The 21,774-nt window shown below is 51.1% G+C and overlaps 8 protein-coding genes across 9 annotated transcripts; 5 read left to right on the top strand and 3 right to left on the bottom strand.

The window, feature by feature from the left end:
- Window positions 1-198: 198 nt before the first annotated feature.
- On the top strand, window positions 199-2,353 carry WRS1 (tryptophan--tRNA ligase). Of its 2 annotated transcripts, XM_024907348.2 has the most exons (7): window positions 199-760; window positions 819-904; window positions 960-1,009; window positions 1,082-1,301; window positions 1,384-1,813; window positions 1,872-1,925; window positions 1,995-2,353. In XM_024907348.2, the coding sequence occupies exons 1-7, from the start codon at window positions 464-466 to the stop codon at window positions 2,301-2,303; spliced, it is 1,446 nt and encodes a 481-aa protein (XP_024766619.1). In that variant the 5' UTR covers window positions 199-463; the 3' UTR covers window positions 2,304-2,353. The 2 variants fall into 2 exon arrangements, with proteins under 2 accessions (XP_024766619.1, XP_065983050.1); XM_066126942.1 differs by lacking the exon at window positions 199-760 and having other exon boundaries at window positions 766-904.
- A 928-nt stretch (window positions 2,354-3,281) lies between these two features.
- TrAFT101_003621 (uncharacterized protein) lies at window positions 3,282-5,419 on the top strand. Its single transcript, XM_024898908.2, has 2 exons — window positions 3,282-4,014; window positions 4,091-5,419. Exons 1-2 carry the CDS (start codon window positions 3,519-3,521, stop codon window positions 5,245-5,247), a joined length of 1,653 nt encoding a protein of 550 aa, XP_024766620.1. The 5' UTR covers window positions 3,282-3,518; the 3' UTR covers window positions 5,248-5,419.
- A 2,280-nt stretch (window positions 5,420-7,699) lies between these two features.
- Window positions 7,700-8,630, bottom strand: TrAFT101_003620 (uncharacterized protein). Its single transcript, XM_066126941.1, has 2 exons — window positions 8,161-8,630; window positions 7,700-8,106 (listed from the first exon to the last, which is right to left on the bottom strand). The coding sequence occupies exons 1-2, from the start codon at window positions 8,371-8,373 to the stop codon at window positions 7,801-7,803; spliced, it is 519 nt and encodes a 172-aa protein (XP_065983049.1). The 5' UTR covers window positions 8,374-8,630; the 3' UTR covers window positions 7,700-7,800.
- A 528-nt stretch (window positions 8,631-9,158) lies between these two features.
- On the top strand, window positions 9,159-10,646 carry TrAFT101_003619 (uncharacterized protein; the record flags this gene model as incomplete). The annotated part of the gene is made up of 2 exons (XM_024903181.1): window positions 9,159-9,929; window positions 9,996-10,646. The coding sequence occupies 2 exons, from the start codon at window positions 9,159-9,161 to the stop codon at window positions 10,644-10,646; spliced, it is 1,422 nt and encodes a 473-aa protein (XP_024766621.1).
- A 1,547-nt stretch (window positions 10,647-12,193) lies between these two features.
- Window positions 12,194-13,110, bottom strand: TrAFT101_003618 (uncharacterized protein; the record flags this gene model as incomplete). The annotated part of the gene is made up of 2 exons (XM_024899059.1): window positions 12,194-12,565; window positions 12,631-13,110. 2 exons carry the CDS (start codon window positions 13,108-13,110, stop codon window positions 12,194-12,196), a joined length of 852 nt encoding a protein of 283 aa, XP_024766622.1.
- A 393-nt stretch (window positions 13,111-13,503) lies between these two features.
- On the top strand, window positions 13,504-14,054 carry TrAFT101_012012 (uncharacterized protein). Its single transcript, XM_066129443.1, has one exon. It carries the CDS (start codon window positions 13,548-13,550, stop codon window positions 13,884-13,886), a length of 339 nt encoding a protein of 112 aa, XP_065983048.1. The 5' UTR covers window positions 13,504-13,547; the 3' UTR covers window positions 13,887-14,054.
- Window positions 14,055-15,501: 1,447 nt separating this feature from the next.
- On the top strand, window positions 15,502-15,909 carry TrAFT101_003617 (uncharacterized protein; the record flags this gene model as incomplete). The annotated part of the gene is made up of 1 exon (XM_066126940.1): window positions 15,502-15,909. One exon carries the CDS (start codon window positions 15,502-15,504, stop codon window positions 15,907-15,909), a length of 408 nt encoding a protein of 135 aa, XP_065983047.1.
- Window positions 15,910-18,010: 2,101 nt separating this feature from the next.
- On the bottom strand, window positions 18,011-21,369 carry TrAFT101_003615 (uncharacterized protein). The gene is made up of 3 exons (XM_066126939.1): window positions 21,131-21,369; window positions 19,505-21,072; window positions 18,011-19,247 (listed from the first exon to the last, which is right to left on the bottom strand). The coding sequence occupies exons 2-3, from the start codon at window positions 20,838-20,840 to the stop codon at window positions 18,559-18,561; spliced, it is 2,025 nt and encodes a 674-aa protein (XP_065983046.1). The 5' UTR covers window positions 20,841-21,072; window positions 21,131-21,369; the 3' UTR covers window positions 18,011-18,558.
- Between the last annotated feature and the right edge of the window lie 405 nt (window positions 21,370-21,774).

The raw sequence follows: 21,774 nt of genomic DNA, 5'->3' as shown, positions 1-21,774 counted from the left end.
TTTTATAACTTGGATAGCTTCCATGATACTAAATGACATACGGAGTATATCCAGGTATTTTCACAATACGTGCATCTTTGAAGCAAAGCCTAGAATAGTTTAGCCACTGGTGTATTATTCCGTCGCCACGTTCATATTTGGAAGCTGATGCACACACTATCAACTTTTTTTTTCTTCGCTGCGCTACCCCACCAAAATATGCGAGCCAGCCTTGCGAAACACCCTGGCCTTTGAAATTCTTCCCTCTGCTGATATCCTCGCTGGCATTGCCCCGCCTTTGTGTGTGTGTGTGTTGAGTCACAGGAGGGTCTTAGAGTCATAGAATCCACTGAAGCTTTGCCTTGTTGGTTCTTTTTCTTTTCTTTTGTTAGACTCGTTTTATCGATTTCACTGAGATATTGTGAAATCCCGTCCCAGTTTATTCCCCAATCTCCAAAGAGTGTCTCTGTTTGAACTAGCTAGAATGGCCGACGCTACAATTGCCCCGGCTGTCGAGGACGCCACTGTTGATGCCCCTGCTGCTGCAACTGGCAAGCAGGACATCAACCCGTGGTCTGTCTCCGGAGAGGTTGGCGAGGACGGAAAGGTCAAGGCCATCGATTACCGAAAGCTGATTGACGAGTTCGGCACCAGCTTGATTGACGATGCGTTGCTGGAGCGCTGGGAGAGGGTGACGGGCAGCAAGCCGCATCGATTTATGCGTCGTGGAATTGTCTTCAGCCATAGAGATCTTACCGCCATCCTGGATCGATATGAGAAGGTGAGCGGAGATATATGAAAGTGGATGTGCTTTGGGTCGCTAACACACGAGTTGACAGAATGAGCCCTTCTTCCTTTACACTGGACGAGGTCCCAGCAGTGACAGTATGCACATTGGACATACTCAAGTTTTCGACTTTGTCAAGTATGGATTTCTCAGAGTGCTACACATGGGCAGACTTTCTAACGTATTTATGCAGGTGGCTCCAGGATGTGCTCGATGCTCCCCTGATTATCATGTTGACAGATGGTAAGTGCTTTCACGTGCACCTTGACTGAGTTGCAATAAGTGAAATGAGAAACTAAGTATTGCATGACACAGACGAGAAGTTCCTCTTCTCAGAGAAGCGAACAATCGAGGAGGTCATGGGCTATACCCGTACCAACGCCAAGGACATCATCTCTGCTGGCTTTGACCCCAAGAAGACGTTCATCTTCTCAGACTACGAGTTCATGGGTGGTGCCTTTTACAGAAACATCTCAAGATTCTCAAAGCGAGTCACTTTCAATGTGGCCAAGGCCGTATTTGGCTTCGACGGAAGGTGAGATTGAGCTTACCTTGGAAAGCACCTTTTGCTGTGGTCGAAGCCATATCACTAACTTTACCGTGTTTCTTCAATCTAGCTCAAACATTGGCAAGATTCACTTCCCTAGTATTCAGGGTGCTACATCTTTCGCCACATCATTCCCCCACATCTTTGGTGACGACGAGAAGAAGTCGGCCAAGATTCCCTGCCTGATCCCTTGTGCTATTGACCAAGACCCTTACTTCCGTCTGACGCGAGACTGCGCCGTCAGCCTTAAATATGCCAAGCCCTCTCTGGTGCACATGAGATTCCTGGATGCGTTGCAAGGCCCGGGCTCCAAGATGTCGGCCAGTGACGACACTTCTGCCATTTTCATGAAGGATACGGCAAAGGAAATCAAGACAAAAGTCAACAAGTACGCTTTCTCAGGTGGCCGAGAGACTGTCGAAGAGCACCGTGAGAAGGGAGGCAACCCTGACGTTGATGTTGCATACCAATACCTTCAGTTCTTCTTGGAAGATGATGAAGTAAGGCGATATAACAACCATCCATAGGAAACAAGCTTTTTGCTAACAGGCCGTTTAGGAACTGGCCAAGATTAGGGCTGATTACTCAAGCGGCAAGCTTCTGACTGGCGAGGTGAGCACTCTATTCCGCTTAGGATTTACCTATATTCCCATCTCGGCATGCTAATCACCCCCTGAACAGCTCAAAGCGATTTGCATTGCCAAACTCCAGGAGTACGTCGGTGCATTCCAGGAGAGGAGAGCCAAGGTTACGGATGACGTCGTCAAGGAGTTCATGGCCATCCGTCCACTGGAATGGCAAGGCAACCCCAAGGTCCCCCGCGCTGACCTTGTCGTGCCGGTGGTAAAGGCAGACGATGCCGCAGCAGGCGCTTCAACGGAAGGCGGAACTGAGAAGATGACCAAGAACCAGCTGAAGAAGCTGCTAAAGGAGCAGCAGATTGCGGCGAAGAAGGCAGAGAAGGCGAAGCAGAAGGAGGAGGCAAAATAGACGATGCCTATTGACTGGGCGTTTATTTACTATAAGAAGAAGAAGAAGAGAAAAAAAAAACAAAGAAAAAAAAACCAAAGAAGTTTATCCGTTATGATTACGTGAGTAAGTTGGTGAAAGTCTCGTAGGATGTAGCTTTAAAAGAGATTATGCCTTGTTGGCGCTGGCCAGCATTCTATATGATCAGTACATGTAACAAGCAGCCTGCCCACCTTAGGATGCCCATGAAGTGCTCCAAGACAAACTCTATCTAGATAATCAAGAGATGAGCTTCTTCTCTTGGTGCATTCCGTACCCCGGGTACAATTAATGCCGACTGCACAAGATGCTGGTAAGGGGCTACATCAGCATTGTTGAGAGCAGTCACCAGAGCATTGACTGTCTATGGCTGTGATTACTGTGCTATAATAGAGTGCTGATTGGCACCACGTGAACGCCGTCAGGGCGGTGCGTGCCGGGGGTGCCTCAAAGTCCCTTCGCCCGATGCGGCAATATGTGGGCCCTGCTGCTATCCTGGGGGAACCTTTGTTTTATGCACGGTTTTGGATGGAACGCGAGTTTGCCGGGTATTGGTACTTTGTGCATGCATGGAGGTGTTTGGGCCTGACGAGTCGGGCTTTGTCTGTCGAGTCGCCGCCTGGCAGATCTGAGACTGGACAAGTGACAGACGTCGGACGGCGGCTTTATGCACGCATATCTGGGTGTCGGATAGCAGTGCATTGCTGCGCACAAGTGCTCTGTACAGTTGATATCCATTGGCTTGGACTTGCGCGCCATCAAGGGACACAGGCACTCCCTGGGTTCCGGGTCCGCTGCAAGCAGAGCCGAGTGCCTGGCGCGATGCACCGTCCTTAACAGCCAGCCGCGCTGCTTGGGTGATTATCTGTTAACCGGCTGGCGTGGCAAAGGCGCGTGGGGTAGCAGATAGCGCAGGTAGGTCCAGCGGATTAGGCCCCTTGGCTGCTGCTGGCGCCCTTCCCCGGAGCTTATCCCAGGGAAGAGGTTGGGCGCCGCCTGGAGGGAGGGACGGTCGCCTACGTAATGGCCGCCAGCCAGCCTCCTCAAACGCCCTTTTAATACCCAACGCTTTGTTCTTCTCCTTCACCTCCATTTCCATCCCTCGATCATCAATTCATCCCCTATTCCATCTCCATCTCCATCTTTTATCGTCGCCCGCATCAGCACTCTGATACTACTAGAATAGGCATCAGCAAAATGCGGTTGTCTACTTCCGCCCTCGTGCTGGGCGCTGCCTCGTCGGCCATGGCGCTGCAGGACCAAAAGGTCCTCGGCGACCCTACGTCCGAGCCAAAGCTCAACTTTGGCCTCGACACCGACTTCAAGTCCTGGGCCGCGTCCCTAAAGGACTCCTTTGGCGAGCTCACCGCCGATGCCAAGGCCCTCTGGGATGAGGTCTCGCTGCTTGCCCCGGATGCCATGGAGGCCTTCCAGGCTCAGGTCAAGGCCGTCAAAGCCAAGAAGCACTCCCGCAAGGAGGACAGCAAGTGGGACCATGTCGTCAAGGGTGCCGATATCCAGAAGCTGTGGTCAGTGAGCGACTCTGGAGAGTCCCGCCGGGTGCTGGGCGGTAAGCTGTCCAACTATAGCCTGCGAGCCAAGAGCGTCGACCCGGGTAAACTCGGTGTCGACTCGGTGAAGCAGTTCAGTGGATACCTCGATGACGACGAGAAGGACAAGCATCTGTTCTACTGTAAGTTGCTTTCTGACATGCCTTAGTACTTGATTCTATATCCAGGCCAATGGACTAACCAAGTTTTGTTTCGTAGGGTTCTTCGAGTCTCGCAACGACCCCAAGAACGACCCAGTCATCCTGTGGCTCAATGGTGGCCCGGGATGCTCTTCCCTCACCGGTCTCTTCTTTGAGCTGGGACCGGCTTCTATCAACAAGAAGATCGAAATTGTTCACAACCCACACGCATGGAACAACAATGCTTCCGTCATCTTCTTGGACCAGCCGGTCAACGTCGGCTACTCCTACGGCAGTGGCTCCGTCAGCGACACTGTCGCTGCTGGCAAGGACGTTTACGCCCTTCTCACACTCTTCTTCCACCAGTTCCCCGAGTATTCTACTCAGGACTTCCACATTGCCGGAGAGTCATACGGTGGACACTACGTTCCCACCTTTGCGGCGGAGATCCTCAAGCACGAGAACCGCAACATCAACCTCAAGAGCATCGCTGTCGGCAATGGCTTGACTGACGAGTTCACTCAGTACGCATACTACCGGCCCATGGCCTGCGGCGAGGGTGGCTACCCTGCCGTTCTGAGCGAGAGCCAGTGCAACGCCATGGACAACGCCCTCCCCCGCTGCCAGAGCCTCATCAAGCAATGCTACGACTCTGAGAGCGCGTGGCTCTGTGTACCCGCCTCCATCTACTGCAACAATGCCTTCATCGGACCGTACCAGCAGACCGGCTACAACCCTTACGACATCCGCTCCAAGTGCGAGGACTCTAGCAACCTATGCTACGAGGGCCTGGGCTGGATCACCGAGTACCTGAACAAGCCTGACGTCATGGAGGCTCTCGGTGCCGAGGTCTCATCCTACGATAGCTGCAACTTCAACATTAACCGTGACTTTTTGCTCCATGGTGACTGGATGAAGCCCATCTACCGCCTCATTCCTCAGATTTTGGAGCAGATCCCCGTGCTCATCTACGCCGGTGACGCCGACTTCATCTGCAACTGGCTTGGCAACAAGGCTTGGACCCAGGCGCTTGAGTGGAAGCACGGCGATGACTTCCGCGCCGCAGAGGAGAAGGATCTCAAGGTTGGCGGCAGGTCATACGGCAACGTCATTTCTTCACACAACTTGACCTGGATCCAGGTCTACGGCGCCGGCCATATGACACCGACAGACGAGCCTGAGGGCAGCATCAACTTTGTCAACCGCTGGATCGCTGGCGAGTGGGTTGCTAAATAAATTGCAAGTTGTGGTAATGATATCCAATGGGTTAACTGGTTAGCGTATAATCAGAACGAAGAATGACGACGTATGGATGGGATGCTCCTGGCTGCATGTTTATATCTAGTATCATTAGCAACCATAACAAATGACGGATTATATGACAATGAGTATTGATTAAATTGACGCTCTGAATTTGTATGAAGTGAATTGATGTTGTGTTGTGATATAACCATGTAGCCTTATATATATATGTATGTATGTGGGTATGACCTTGACAATCAAAAATCACAAGCCAGAACATGCAAGCACAAGCGCAAGGTCAAAGTTCAAGTGACATTTGCGAGCCTCGGAGAAGATAGGATACTGGAAAGGAGGTTGTCCGAGGCTACAGTTCGGTGATGGGACCCCTGGATTAATTCATTTCCGCAGATACGTGCCAATACGGAGATGATGTTGCGTAGGCCGCGGGGTCCGAGATATGGTTTTATTTCCCTTTTACTTTTTTTTTTTTTTTTTTTTTTGCGATGCATTTTATAGTCAGGATTTTTACTGGTATTTTTACTGGTATGGTGATACAAGAGAGATACGCATGCCGTAATTGGTATCGAGTCTCTTGTCTTTCGTAGCTGGTGGCAAATGATTGCATGTACATCGAGCTTGGCTCTTTGGGGATTTTGCCTCCTCGATGGAGCACAAGTCCAGTACCGGCTTGGCGGGATCTAGCAGGATTAGATAGGATTAGATAGGATAAGGCGGTGAATATCAGTGGGCGGCGATCGGAATTCTTCTTAATCTTTGTATCTCTTGTTTTCCCCCTCCCTCTGATTTCCGTTGACGGATGATACGGACATGGAGGATTTGGAGCTTCACATCATGTCTCAGAAGCAACGGGAATTTCCGCTACAAAGTGGCATGGTTTTTGAGGATATCCCAATCCATCGTGGAGTGTGTAAGTGTCTTGGCGTGGATTTGTCGGAAGCAAAGCACTGTGAGCTTTTTTTCTACGGGGGAGCGAAAGCGAATTTCGGCTGCTGGAATGGGCGTTAGCACCACCTTTTTTTGCGTTGTATGTAAGACAACTGGACTGGTCTTGTCTCATGTAAGATACAGCCACCAGAAGAGAATATGCTGCAGCGATGGGAATTTCATCCATTGACACGTGCTTTCTTATCATGAAGCTCGGCAATTTGATTCATGTATAGATTGTGCGGGGGGGGGAATGGAAAAAGCACAGATGCACAGCAATATATGTAACGTTAGGCGTGTAGGTGGGTGTGCGTGTGTGAGATGTGACGCTAACGAGGCTGCTCCTCTTCCCCAACAAAAAAAAAATCTGGAAGGTTTTCTACGATAGGGCAGAAGAAACGGGCTGAGCTGAACTTGGGGGGACGGACGACTGCCATTTTTCGATTCTCCGCCTTTTTTATTGCACGCACCACACCACGGTTGAATAGAGTAGGGGCTAACTTTTGTATTGGTGCGGCTGACCGGCGTTATAAACCCAAAGTATGAGCATGTAGAGTTATGTGCACGGGAGCAGTCTCTGTGGTGGTGTAGGAGATCCTTTTAGTGGTTAGGTTCGCTTGTCTAGCAGGTAGATGGCAGCAGCGCTATTGGAGGATGTGTCTGTTTACGTTCCTGGGCAACTGGTATGTATCAGGAGCTATAGAAGACAACTTGATTTTTGTAGGATCCTTCCAACTTTGATTCAAGCAGCTTCTCTGGCGGCTTTGGAGCGTGAATCGGCATGTGGGAAAAGGGTGATGATGGGATTATGTCGCTTTCCGAGTGATTGTCGGAATTGTCCTATCCAGCATCTACTTATTTCCGGCCGTCGGATGCAAAAAAAAAAAAAAAAAAAACAGAGCCAATGGGATAATAACGCATGTTTACTTGTAGATGGCATCAAACAAACACAACAGACGACGACAACTTTTGGGAACAGGGCTGGAAAAACGGGCGGCACTTGGTGCTGCGCAGGTTGTTTCCGGCTTAGAGGCCAAGGTTGGGCTCTTGTATGGGTGGAGATGGCAAGGGATGCCAAGCAGCTCGGCATGTAAAGCTAGCCAATCAATATGCCTGGGAAGTGTCCAAAGGAGATTGCTGGAGAGTGGCAGACACGGCTGTGCTACTAATGGTTTTTTTGACTGATCAAAAAGAAACAGGCTGCGGTACGTGTATCGTATCAGGGTATCGCGGCGCATAATATGCTCTGCTGTTTATGTAATTCTGTCTCATCCTTTTACCGCTCGATCCGGCCCGGCTGGCACGACCCCGTGATGTTGTATGATGTGATGTTTGCATGGATCGTTGAAAGCGCAATCGTGGAGAGAGGCGAATGCGAGATGGAGAAGGGCAGGGAGAAGAGGAGGGAGAGGCGAATGCGCGCGCGAGAGAGAGAGAGAGAGTATAGCAAAGGACAGGCAGAGAGAAGACATGGAATTTACAATCGATATACTAAAGCACTGCAATACGTATGTAGTAGGAGGAGGGTGTGAAGCTTCGAGGATCAACAAGGCTCAGCTCGCTTCAGCTGTCCATCCAAACGCTTTAGACCTTGGATTGGCATCAACTGGGCGCCACGAAATCGATCGACCTGCTGCTCCGCGGGTTCCGAAAGGATGGCAGGGGGTTGAGGCCCGCTGCTCGACTGCCAGCGCTCCGGAATAGCCTTTCTGTAGATGCCGGAGAGAGCGGCAGATTGATAACAGCGCAGGTACCGCCTGGCTGCGGTGGCCAGCCCGACGCTACGGACGAGGCTATCAGCGCCTTGGCTTGCCCGACGGCCGTGGTCAGAAGCCAAAGCAACAGGGACCGCCGGCATTGAGAGACAGTTGCAGGTCTAGAAGTGATGCGGAACAGCTCCTGGGGCTCCTATGACATCGACATTAGCTGTTTTGGCCGGGAGGTGGCAGAGGTATCCGGTACTGGGATTTGCTGCGCAGAACAATCAGGGCGCGCTGGTAGCCAGTACAATGGCATTGCTTCGATGAAGCTCAAGCTGGGCCAGGTTCTTCTCTTATTAAACATGCGTCCGCCGCCCTCGAGCTTGTCTGGCACGCGCTCAGGGAAGCTCAGCGAAAAGCCCTTTATCTCTATTCTCCCCTTCTCTCCCCCTACACGAATCAATTCCACCCGCATAGATTAAGCGGCAGGGAATTCTTAATATTTAATACATAATAGCTGCTGCAGCATAGCCGCGTCGCGCCCTGACGTACGGCCGAACAGACTGCACCCAGAACTCTAAACACACTTTGCAGGGAAAGAAACAGCAAAAGAAACGGATCAGAAGTTACTTCTCCAGACTCAGGTCCCTCGGCACAGCCAATTAGAGACATCGATAAGCTACCGCCATCTGCATTCGGACGAACCCGTTGACCCTTTTTTTCTCCTTCTTTACTTTTTTTTTTCCCTCGCTTGCACCGTCAAAGAGCTTTGGTCAAAATCGATCCGTTGACCCGCCTGTGCCCCAACAAATTCGCCAGCCCGCGTATTTTCACCCCTCCCTTGGAAAAAAAAAAGAGCCTCGGCGGCGAGAGCGGGTACAATCGCCCTCTTTTTTTTTTCAACTGATATTCTCATATCTTTGTAACGCGGAGAAATTTATTCTTCCTTCTCCCTCTGTTATTCTGGTATTTCTGCTTGGTGCGACTTGCATTGCTCAAAAGAAGGCTCTTCGTTGCTGCTGCTCTAATAGCCAAGTGGGCAACGCTAGCACAGCTGCATTTACATCAATTACTGCTTGCAGGCGGCAGCGCTTGTTTGTCTTAGTGTGAGAGCCTCTGGTTGGACAGACGACTTACACCCGTTCTTGCATTCCAACGAGCCTCACTTTTTCTCTGCTCATTTTTCTTCGCCACCAAGCATTATACACACATATATACGACTCTGTTGCGAATTTGATTTGTTCAGTTCAACAGTTCAGCATGTCTAGCCTTCAGATCCTGGGCTCAATGCCCGATGCGAGCCTCTTCAACTTCCCTCCAGCCAACCCCCCGGCACCGCTGCCGCCGGCACATGTCCCTACCTCTCTTCTGAGGCCCTTCAACATCCCCGACCATCTCTATGGAGCTGCTCTGGATGCCCGAGTCCCATTGACCGTCGCTGCCGTCTATGCCATCTCGGCCAAGCTGCTCAACAAGTACAACAAGGCCCGCAACAAGAAGCCATGGGGCATCAGCAAGACACGCCCCTTCTTCGCCTTTGTTGTGCTGCACAACATCTTCCTCGCTGTTTACTCGGCCTGGACCTTCTGGGGCATGGTGGGCGTCATGCAGAGGAGCATCGCCCATCCCTTTGGCCCTGGCGGCTTTGCTGCTACGGCTGAGAGCTTCTGCCGCTTACACGGACCCCGAGGCCTGGGCAACTCCATGTACTACAACGACACCACCGGAGGCTGGGATACCGCCTCGCAGAGCACTGCTGCGTACATGGCCGCTGGCAATGGCATGCCCAACAGCCTTGAGCCCGGCCGCATGTGGACCGAGGGCCTCGACTTCTACGGCTGGATCTTCTACCTGAGCAAGTTCTACGAGGTCCTCGACACCTTCATCATCTTGGCCAAGGGCAAGTACAGCTCGACTCTGCAGACCTACCACCACGCCGGAGCTATGATGTGCATGTGGGCTGGTATGCGCTACATGGCCAGCCCCATCTGGATCTTCTGCCTCTTCAACTCCTTTATCCACGCTTTGATGGTGAGTTTTTAACCCTTTTGATGCCACTTCTTGTATATCGTCTTGTTTACTAACTGGTTTTGGCAGTACACTTACTACACTCTGTCGGCCTTTTCCATCAAGATCCCCAACGTCATGAAGCGCACCTTGACCAGCATGCAAATCACCCAGTTCGTTGTCGGAGCCTCTTTCGCCATGGTTCACTCCTTTGTCACATACATTGCGCCCATCACCTCCACCCACGTCGTGGCCGAAGACGCTCCTGCTACCAAGAGCGCTCCCATTGACTACATCATCCCTACCGCCGTCAGTGCTCTGGATTCGCTTAAGAGCCTCATTTTCGGATCTGACAACGTCGCCAACGAAGCTGCTGCTGCCGCCGCTCCCAGCGCCCAAAAGCTAACCACCGTCACCTCGACATCACAACTCGCGCAGCCTTGCATCGTTACTTCCGGTGAGACTTTTGCCATCTGGCTCAATGTCCTCTACCTCGCTCCCCTCACCTACCTCTTCGTCAGCTTCTTCATCGCCAGCTACGTCAAGCGCAGCACTGCCGCGCAGAAGCTGAACGGCAAGACTGCCCGAGACATGGGCGACGAGGTCACGCTCGCTGAAAAGGCCGGCTGGGAGGCTGCCCGTAATGTCGAGAGGGAGGTCTATGGCGGCGAGCAGATGCTAGATGGCCATGCCAGCACCAGCACTAGCCCCAAGGCCAAGACCACCAAACGCAGAGCTTAGAAAGCTTGTAGAAGAAGGGGAAGAAGAACGACCTCGTGGAGGACATATTATGTAGCATCCGTTGCTATAGGGGGGAGAGTCTTCGCAATTAAGGGGTTAAAACGCTGAAAATGGAACATGATCTTTTTTTCTTTGCGTTTTTTTTTTTTTTCGTTTTGTGTAAAACTTGTTTTTATTAATTTCACGGGCATGGGAAAAGAAAAGAGTTCAATGGCTTTTCACACAAAAAGGACATGGCGTTGTTTACATGATTAACATTGGAGGAGGAAGAGAAAGAAGGTGTATGAGGATGCCGATGCGCTGATGGCGATGACGCTGATAACGATGACAAGGGGGAGGATACCAAAGGGTTTTTCATACATGTGCATGGAATGGAATAGGCGTGGCTTACACATGTCTTTTAATACCATAACTTGTTATAAAAAGAAGAGGAAGAAGAAGAAGAAGAAGAAGAAGAAGAAGAAGAAGAAGAAATATATATACATATACAAGTTAAAATGTCTGACCCGTTAAGACTACGAGAGCTGAAAATGAATGCTGACTACAGTAAGGCGACAAAAAATTGCAAAGACGGAGTAAATTGACATTTATTGTATATAAACAACCCCCCCCCCCCCCCCAAAAAAAAAAAAAGAAAAGCCAATTTCAACTCTTCCAAGTTCCTTTTGGAAAATAGTAAAAGAATGCATATATGATCTGAGCATTAAATCCAGGTCAACTTCATTGATGATGTACATGTGAATTGGTTTTCTTATACACACACCAACACAGAAATTTGAGAGAGAACACTGAAGCGAGTTTTTATGGCTACAATACTGGTGTAAAAGAGACGAATGGAACAAGCATCACATCACAGTCACTTATAAGAGTAGAAAACGGCTTATTCAAGAGAATGAATATTTTTGTGAAAAAAAATCAATTATCCATCTATACTATCGTAGAGAAACAACTGAAGCTGGCCCAATCGCCACTGGGGTATTCCCACCTCCATAAACACACATTCCCCAGAACGGGAACTATTATAAGAAATAAGAATAAAAAAAAATAAAAATAAAAATAAAAAAATAAAAAAAACAACGCCTGCTTTCCTGAAAAAAAAAAAAAAACAAATCTAATAGTTGTATCCGCGCTGTTCTGGAATCCTGAATTTCTGTCCCTTTGAAGCTTTCTCGGCCAAGCCTGCCGAGAAAAAGATGATGTTTGCCATGCAAGTTGATTTGAAAAAAGAGAATGAGACATATGAAAGATCTCTGCGCTTATATATAAATCAAGCTTGTCCCATTGAAAGAAAAATAAATGGGAGGCGTGTAAAGTTGACATGAAGAAGAAGAAAAAGAAAAAAAAAAAAATCATCAATCTGGTCTAATGTTCTATCGTCATTGAGTTGCTCGTAAATTTCATGTTTCGCTCCGGGTATCGTCGATGATGCCGCCACAGCGGCGAAACGAGTGTACTAAGGGAAATAAACCCCTTTACTCATAAACATCTGTAAGGTTTCGTCGTAGTTGTTGGACTGCTCAGCTAAGATGCCTTCGGGTTTGTGCATCTTAAAAGGTGCTCCAGTTCCAGTCTCGGGGAACACTGGCTGGAATCTCAGGACCCTGAGGCAGGCCGAAAGGCGTCCCGGGCTGAGCAGCAATGGGTGCTGAAATGGCGCCATGAGCATCGGATGATGCCGAGCTGGAAACCTGGCTGCCTTCGCGGCTGTGCCATGTCTTGAACTGCTCGAAGCAGTGGTTGCAGGTGCGTGAGGGGATGGCACGCGGGTTGAAGTTTGCGTTTTGGTCAAGCGGCAGCGCGTAGCTGGAGTGCCAGTCGCAGAAGATGTTGCCACATTTGCGGCAGTGGTGGCGACGGACAAAGTAGCTGAAGTTGCGCTTGCAGGTCGGGTCGTCGCAGATGGTGGATTCAGTGTCGGGCTGGTTCAGATGGTGTTAGCATGGGATGAAGATTTGACAGGTATCCAAGATCGATTCCAACTAACCTTCCAGTGCTTGCGAGTGGGCTGTTCAGTGACATCAGGGAAGAGGTCGAGATTCCACTCGCCGTCGATGCTGCTCTTGCCGCTCTCACTGGCGCGGCGGCCAAACTGCTGGCCAACGAGTCCACCAAGGCTCATGAAGCCGGTGTTGGAGCGACGCAGCGTCGTGTCGGATCCGGAGTCGGAGCTTGAGTCGCCCGATCTCGACTTGGTCAAGGGCTGTGACGGGAACTCGTTGTTTGCACGCAGGGCCGCCGGCATGTAGAGGGGGCGCGCATGGCGGGCTTTTGGCGAGGGCGGTGTCGAGACCGCATGGGGAGGCTCGTGGAAGCCGTTGGCGCTGTTTGGAGACAGCTGAGGCCCTGGGGGCAGCTGGAAGGACTGCGAGCGGCTGTGCGCATGGGGGCGGCTGTTGTCAGGCAGAAAGTGGCGGGAGTGCTGCTGCGCTCCCGGGGCGGTAGGCATGATGAGCTGGGCGGCCATTGTGAATCTATGGTTTGGGGGCTCTTTTGATGTCGGCAGTTGTCGTCTTGCAAGCTGTACGGCCACGTAGGAGGCGTGCAGAGGAGTGTGTTTGGAGCGAGGTGGATGGCAGGTGTCCTGTATCGTGGAGAGTTGAAGGACAGGATGGTGGACGGGAGAAGACGGCTTGGTCCAGAGGGCTCTCGTCGCACGCGGCGCTGCAAAGGACGGCAGAAGGGAACACAAGGTGGCACAGAGTGGTGGGGGCTAAAGTGTCGAGGAGAAGTCAAATCGTCCGACACCCGCAAACTTGTTGGGCTTTCAAGTTAAGCAGATGAAGTAGTGCTACGCGATGCGTGTATAAGAGGATGGATTGCAGACTGGTAGTTGGACGGATATGGAGACGAGACGGACACGAGGGCGAGGCGACGGTCAACTTGTAGATATATGGCAGGCACATGGCAGCCAGCACGGCGGCGAGGGCTGCGGGTACTTGCACGGTCCGGAGCAGCTCTCCAGGGCCTCGAGTCGAGATTGATGGAGCACGGCAAACTGGGTCCTCCTATTCATCTGCGTGTCGGGTGTGTCGGGGTGTGGCTGGATTGGTGCGATTTGACAGGGGGCGGACTATCGCTGGGCGGCCATTGGCCAGGCGCCGCGCGGTGGCGATGCGAGTCAATGGATTTTGGGTTGTGGACGGTGTAATCCAACTACCACTAGCCATGGTGCTTGGAATGGACGATGGACGCTGGCAGATGGACCTGGCAGACGAGCACATGGGAATTATGGGGCGTTGAGATGTACTTGGGCCTGTATATCCCAGATATAATTTGGCGGAGGCAAGGATGTTCCTAGGCGAGGCAAGATATCTTGGGTCTGTGTGTTGGTGGTGAGAGGCAGAAAGAATCTGTGGAAAAAGAAGGAAAAAAAAAAGAGTTGCGCCTAGCCATAGCTGCTGCTACTAGATACCTACCTAGTATACTTACTACTGCTGCTGCTGCTGCTACTGCAAGCATGCATCATGCACCCGGCTGCAGCCCAGGTCACATATCATGAGCATGCAACGCACATACGGTACAGCATATACAAGTGCTACATAGGCCTGCGACTAATGAAGCTGGGTCGTGGTGGTCTGGACAGGGCACCTGGAGTATCCTCTTTTTTTCGGCGTTGCTCCAGTGTGGCACGGAACTTTGGGGTTTTATTTCTCTGGGTTGAATTGGTGGGCTGCCTATTGGCCCGCTCTGTCACTCCTACTTCGGCTAACTATCCACCACTGCCTGCTAACCGGCTTAGAGCAAGATTTGGGCCTTGGGCGGAAAGTATGGATGTCGATGCTCTTGTGAGATGTGAGATGCCGGCCCAGTAGTGTTTACAGGTAAGAGTATTACAAGGACGGTTGCAGTAAGCAGCGTGTTTTACGCCTGAACCGTGACATGCTGTCAAAACAAACAAAAAACCGCTGCAGATTCTGCGAGGGCCTAGTCACTGTCGTCGATGCAGTCCATTCGTCATAGTAAGCTTAACGCGCCAGGGTGGCAGGTGCCTTGTTGCCCTTTCGCGCTCTCAGCCTGTCCTCCCTTGCCTCTGAGAGGGAAGCCGATGTCTCTTGCCGGTGGGTACAGGGTACATCTACAGTCCAGTAATAAGAGAGACAATTTAAGGTAGCGTATACCCATCCCGTGCCCAAAACGAGAGCTTGAAGAAAACAAAGAGCGAGCGAGCGCTAATTACTGAATCCCCCCCGGCACCTTCCTGCAGCGCACAACGCGCGCCCCGTCTTGGCGCTGGTCGTTTATAGCCGTTCTAATTCGTACGGCCAGCGCAGCAACTTCCAGCACGAGCCTCTACATAGTTCTGCTGTATGCTGGAAATAGCAGTGCCCTGTGCTCTCCGGCAGCGTGCCACAGCTTCAACGCCAAAAGGCAAAGCCAGACGCCAACCAGTTCTTGTCAACTCTGGCCGCTCACTCGACTTACTAGTCGCCACGATTCGCCCCATCGTATCCGCCCACCAGATAGGGGTCCTGGAGCCCACCGCGAGCGCCATGGAGCACCAACAACCTGCTGCAATAGGCCATTGTGCTGGGAGCTACTGGCGGTGGTGCTCGTAACGCTGAGCTGTGGCACAACTTCAAATCTTAGGCCCCCCTGCACCGCGCAACGCAACGCAACACAACACGACGCAAACGCCTGGCCTGCACGGTGACACCTGACGACGATGCATGCAGTGCAGAGGCCTCGGCCAGTCGTCCGCAGGCAATGACATCGGCGGCAGTATCTCGATCGGCCCTGGCAATGCATGGTGTCGACGCCGCCACTGCCGGGATACGGCTAAGCAGAAAACAAGCAGAACCATGCCCGTGGCTACAGTCAATGAGGCGAGCAAAGTACCGCTCTCGACAGCTTTCACATGCTTCTCATCCTGCCTGGAGCTGACTTATACTTTGTGCTGCTTCTATCATCTCGGGCACGGCCATCAAACTCTCTCTGTCTCATTCGCTCACAGCAGCTTCTCTATCGCGCACGACCGACTCAAACTCAGTTTTTACGAGTCCTGCAGTATATTTCCCCTCAATCTCTTCTCCATCTTTCTCACCCCGCCTCTCGCCTCTCCTCTTCTTCTGCGTCTTTTCTGGTCGCCTGTCGCATGAACCGTTTCGGAGATGCCACTCTCTGGTGCCAATCCCCCCCACCCCCAAGAAAAAAAAAAAAAAGGCCCAGAGACGGCCCTCGCGCTAGTCTCCACCACAAAGGTCTCGGCGTGTTGATCTTTTTACTACAGCTTGTTGGTTTTTTGGTTCCTGGATGGGAATCTTGAGTCTTTTTTTGCACACTCTCGCTGGATTGACATGGTTGTTATGCGAGGAACCGAACAAGGCCCTCAACAGTCCGGAGCACACAGCCATGGTAACATCCGCTATGGAGCCTCCCTCTACTCTGCTGCGAGTATTCGCACAGCTATTATTCACATAATATACCCCATCAAGACAGTATCCATCCCGCGCCATTACGAGTACATGCTAGTTGCAATATGTGTTTTCCCCATTTTGTGTAGGGGTCCTGCAGAACAAGACACAGTTTTCGCTCTTGAAAAACGACGGAAAAATCCCGAGGGCAATTAAACATTCGCGGCTCGGCATCTTTGCCAGGATAGTCTTTGATCTTCCCTTTTTTGAGCCGGGACCGCACAAGACCAGACCAGGCCAGGCCAGCTACTGTTCCGAACCATTGCCGAAAAGCTTTGATGCTCTCCCTCTCTCCATCCATCTCGTTGCTATTGTATTGCAAGCTAGCTCGTTGCTTCGGAGTACACCGCCAAGTAGCAGAGAGACGGCGTTGTTCTGGTATGGAAAAAAGAAGCACTAGAACTTGTTGAACTTCTAATGCGGCTCTGCGAAGATCTTGCATAGATGCTACTTCCTGGCTAGTTTGCCACCTGCCGCCGCAAGCTCGCCAGGTACACACTTTAGCGAATTTGCCGCCAGCATAATACCACATCTTTGGTGCGGAGCATTTAGTTCTTCTTACGTGTCTTATTGCTAGCAAATACAAGCCATCCCGGTCATCTCGTCCGGCGGCCTGTCAACGTCCCTCGGCACGGACTGGTGGAGCGGCCAAAAAAAGACAAAAAATCCACCGGTGGTTTTTTGCTGCTAGGCGAAAGCACAGACAGGCAGAAGCCGAACTTACTCGCGCTTTTTGTTCCAAGAAGCTCACTAGAGCGACTCGGTCGCCACCACACGGCCGCCCCGTCAGTGTAATCTGGCCGATCAAAGGGACAGCTTGAGCTGCTAGATTTCCTTGTACGGCTACTATGCTCCGAATAGAGGCAAAGCAGAATGCCACAGAGAACAAGTACCTAGCTCATCGACACGCCGAAAAGCGAATGCACGCGTGCCCCAGTGGTATCCCTACAGCCCTCGCTGTGTGGCAGCCATGCTCTGCGTGCGCATCTGCATCTGCACATGTACATGCAGTCATACACAGGAAGTACTGTAAATGTTTGAATATCGACAGAATTCTGAGACGTCGCCGGTGCAGCGGATGGATATCCCAACGTGCCCAAGCTGCAGAAATGGACACAACGTGCTTCTAGGCACTAAGAACCATGATGTGTGGCGTGCCATGTTGTATAACATGGAGTGTCGGCAAGAGCCCGAATCCATGGGCGTGGTAATAGAAGCTGATGATATGGTTTGCAGCATCATCGACCACACACGCAGAGGGCTACGAGTTGCAGTTCTCACTCTGTTTTCTGTGAATGCTTCTGCCGATCTGTCAATCTGTCAATCAGTGGCCAACCAAGCCAAGCCACAGCTTTTACTTTGTTACTTTACTTCCTTTCCGAATGGGGTAATCGCCTGCACGACTTCTAATTTGTTCTTATCGCTGCAATGTGATTGGCGTATCTCCCTTTTAGCATTCTTCATTGCCTTTTATAACTAACACCTGATTGGTCGATGCGTTTATGCGCCTTCCGGCACCCAGTCGGAGATAAATCGCAGGGCAAATAGAGTGCCTTGCTGAGGACGGAGGGCCCGTTTCTCCGTATATCCCACAGCCATCGAGGCGAAGGAGTGTGGAGGAGGGGCACAGAGTGATGGGATCGTCGCCATGGACGCAGCTTGCTTGCTTGCGTTGCAACCTTGCTTGCTGCGAGCCGGGAAATGGGAGGGCAAGGTTGGGTTCCAACGTCCCATCCACACGCTCTTCTTCTGCGCTGTAGGTGTGTCTGATTTTAGAGTGTTTCCTTGTTTTGCTTTGTTTTTAGCTTCTTCTCACCGCTCGACGTGCATAATTTGACAACGCAGACCGGTGGTCAGGCTCTCTCATTAAAAGTGAAGCTATTCCTGCGGGAGGTCATTCGGCAGCTTTGTCGCCCTCCACCGCTGCGTTGTCGTTGTTGAGAGTTTACAGACTGGCCCGCCTGGAGTCGTCGTCGTGGTGAGGAGGCCGGGGGGTGGCCTTTACCAAATCGATGATTCATACGGGTATGCCAATCACAGCGTAGCCATGGCGCCGTTTTGTCGATTGACCGGGGCGCGTCGCCCTTTTTAAAGCGGGCGTATTGAGAGTAAGATTGATACGTAGAAGTCATCACCGCCGTGTTCACCGATGAGGTCAAAGATGCCCACTACGTTAGCGGTGGAGAGCATTGTTATTTTCACTCATGCGCATTATTCTCTTTGTGGTACTAGTTAAGAAGCTTTTTTTTTTTTTTTTTTTTTTTTTTTTGGACATTGCTCTCTACTCACTCGAAAAGGTCTAGGGTATCTCCATCATCGCATGTAAATCACTACTAGTAGATCAACCAACTACCTACTCGATGATGATAGTTGTATACATAGAACTCAATACGTCATTTACCCCTATATGCTGTTCAAGCCTTTGATACTTGTATGCCAAAGAAAGTAATGAGAGAAAATAAGGAGAGATCAATTACAACATAGCATCTCACGATCCGCCATCAAAGCATCTCCCATCTTCCGCTCTTCCCCCCGTCCTTCAGCACAACCCGAAGCCCCTCAACCCTCATTCCCTTGTCCACGGCCTTGCACATATCATACACTGTCAAGGCTGCCGTCGACGCCGCGGTAAGCGCCTCCATCTCAACCCCCGTCTTCCCATCGCAGGTCACGGTGGCCCGGATCTCGATCTGCCGGCTCCCCGGGGCGACGTCTAGGTCAACGTTGACCTTTGATATGGCGATCGGGTGGCAGAGCGGGATGAGATCAGCGGTGCGCTTCGCAGCCATGATGCCGGCGACTCGGGCCACGCCCAGAACGTCGCCCTTCTTCATCTGGTTCTCCTGGATCAGCTTGATGGCCGTGTCGTCGGAAAAGTGCACCGCGCAGGCGGCCGTGGCTACGCGCGACGTCACTTGCTTTTCTGAGATGTTGACCATGTGTGCTGAGCCGGACTCGGAGACGTGTGTTAGGCGGGATGAAGGTGATGATGCTTCTGCTGTTGCGGTGTCTTCCCTTCCCCTTTTCTCAGTTTTCAGACTGCGTGAGCTGGATAGCCGTCTTAGTTGTTGTGGCAGTTGCTGGAAGCGACCTGAAATGGCTGTTGATGGTGTAGTAGATGATATGATATTGCGACCGAGAAGATGGTGTACACTTGGTGGCATGTTGACGAGCGTTGGTGGAATAGGATCTATCATACATTATTACTTAGCGTATGAAAACCGCCAAGTATAATCAACGAGGATGAATGATAGAGATTTCATATCGTCGTCTAATCAATTTGCCTGATGCTAATGGAGATTGTGCGAGATGGCGTGGACATGCTAAAATAACAACACCCACCCGCCTGATATATGCGTTTGTCTTTCAAGAGGGATATATGATATGCAGTCTTTGTTTTTTGTTTTCTTGTTTTTTTTTTTTTTTTTTTTTTTTTTTTTTACCCACCTATCAAGATCATTGGCCGATTCTTCATGTGCTCTAGCTGACCGATACCAGCATGTTTCGCCTTCTTTCTCTTGACTGCCATTCCGATAACGTCAAGGAGCTCGGTTTCGTTTGGTGCCATACCCAAGGGGGTGCCGGATGTACCCGCAAGACCCTGTCGACGATTCATCTCAATCTGCTTCATGGCCTCGAATGCTTCTTCGTCGATGGGCTCTCCGTTGTTGGATTTCCGTATGATGTCTCGTAAAGACACCTCCGCGTTCCCAAAGAGACAAACCTTGAGGTTTCCGTCGCTCGTGATGCGGAGTCGATTGCAGGTACCGCAAAAATTGTGCGTCATGCTCGTGACGAAGCCGAGACGGCCTTCAAAACCGGGGATTTTCCAAGTCTTACTTGTGTCATTCTTCCCGTCGCGAACTTTTTGAAGTTCTGGATATTCAGCCCGGATCACGTCCAGCATCTCATTGTACGAGAACATCTTCCCCTTGTTCCACTTGTTGCCGTCAAATGGCATGTACTCGATGAAGCGCACTTCGAGATCTTTCTCGCGAGTCAGCTCAACAAATGGGATGATCTCTCGGTCATTGAGGCCACGCATCACGACGCAGTTGATTTTTAGCTTGATTCCAGCCCCAAGCTTATTGAGTTCTAGTATACGGTCGATGCTTTTCTGGACAGCATCGAAGCCTTTCCTCCTTGTCATGATCTGGAACTGCCATGGATCTAGGGTATCGAGACTCAGATTTACACCGGTAAGCCCAGACTCGATCATGCTATCAAGTTTTCGATGCAGTGAAATGCCATTAGTGGTTATGCATAGTTGCTGGAGCCCATACGGGCGTAAAGCGCCAAGTTGGTGCATCAGAGGTAAGATATCCCGTCTGACCGTTGGCTCTCCTCCGGTAAGTCGAATCTTGTTTACACCCTGAGATACAAAGATGGACGATAGCATGATAATCTCAGGAGTTGTGAGGAGTTCCCTATCAGGAGACAATGGCACGCCCTCCTCCGGCATGCAGTACAGACATCGCAAGTTGCACCGTTCGGTGAGTGATATGCGCAGATAGTCATGCTGTCGGTGAAAGGTATCGGTCAGGAATTCCGAGAAGGGCTTGGCATCGCGGATACGCTCCCGCCGCGAAAGGATATCTGCAGCTGGAGGGGGAATAGTCTGTGTTGGCTGCGGTTCTGGTTGCGCAGCCTCAACAGCCGCTGAGCTCGACGCCACATGTCTCTTGAAGGCCACCGTGCCAATGGACGATCGTGAAGCCGAGACAGTTGAGCCCCGTACGATGCTCGGGGGCAGCCTTGCTGCTACACGGCGAGTAGCCTGCATTTGGGACACAGAGCACGGTTCTTAGATAGGCGTGTAGTGTTATGTCGGTGGTATCTTGTCGGTGGCGAATTCGGCCAGAGGTGGTTGATTTTATGTGCGGAGAAGTTGTGTATGCAACAATTTATTCTCAAAGCGACCTGTATGCCATGCTACTGCAGAATGATCAGAAAAAAACAGGAGATGCCGGCGACCTGGTTAAGAGCCCAGACGGCGGGCTTCTGGATAGATGGACCTGGGATGAAGCTCAGTAGGAGCTAAAGAGCTGGGTGAGACAGAGCTGTAAGGCGTACGGGTGGCGTCCCCAGAGAATGAACTTGTAAGATGTTTCGAAAAGCGTCCCAAATTGAAAGGGGAAAAAAAGGGAAAAATACAGCTAAATGCAGGACATACAAAAATATTAGAAGAGAAAGCTCATGCTTTAGAAGATGGAGGATTGAAGTAGGAAGAAGAAGCTGAGTTTTGAGTTTTGCCTCCTTCCCGTGGCCATAATGCAACCGTGACGATAAGGCCGCGATTTGTAGAGATGAGGGGAATCTGTAGGCTAAGCCGCGTTAAGGTGCTGCTGGAGGGGAGAATTGCGGGCGCTAGCTGGAAGCGTTGGTAAAGTTTGCGCGGTGCAGAGCACTAAAGAGCTCCCCGCAGCACCCATTGCTAAGCACTGATACAGGCGCTCACTGCGCTGCTCGGTGGCCATTTGCGTTCGTGCTAGCCCAAGTGGCATCCACACTACATGCTGATGTACGTACCCTCAATCTTCAATATTCAACCTCAGCACCTTTTCATTCGCTCGCTCTTCCACGGGGCAATATCAGCATCAACCCCACAGAGCTGCCGTGTACCACCACCATATGTCGGCATGTTCTTGGCTTCCCGCTGATGTTTAGACAGCTATACAGCGGCTCCCTGCGGTTCTGTCCCTCTTGCTGTCTTCACA

Source organism: Trichoderma asperellum, chromosome 2, assembly GCF_020647865.1.
Source record: "Trichoderma asperellum chromosome 2, complete sequence".
Taxonomy (NCBI): domain Eukaryota; kingdom Fungi; phylum Ascomycota; class Sordariomycetes; order Hypocreales; family Hypocreaceae; genus Trichoderma; species Trichoderma asperellum.
This window is presented reverse-complemented; position numbering and strand designations above follow the sequence as displayed.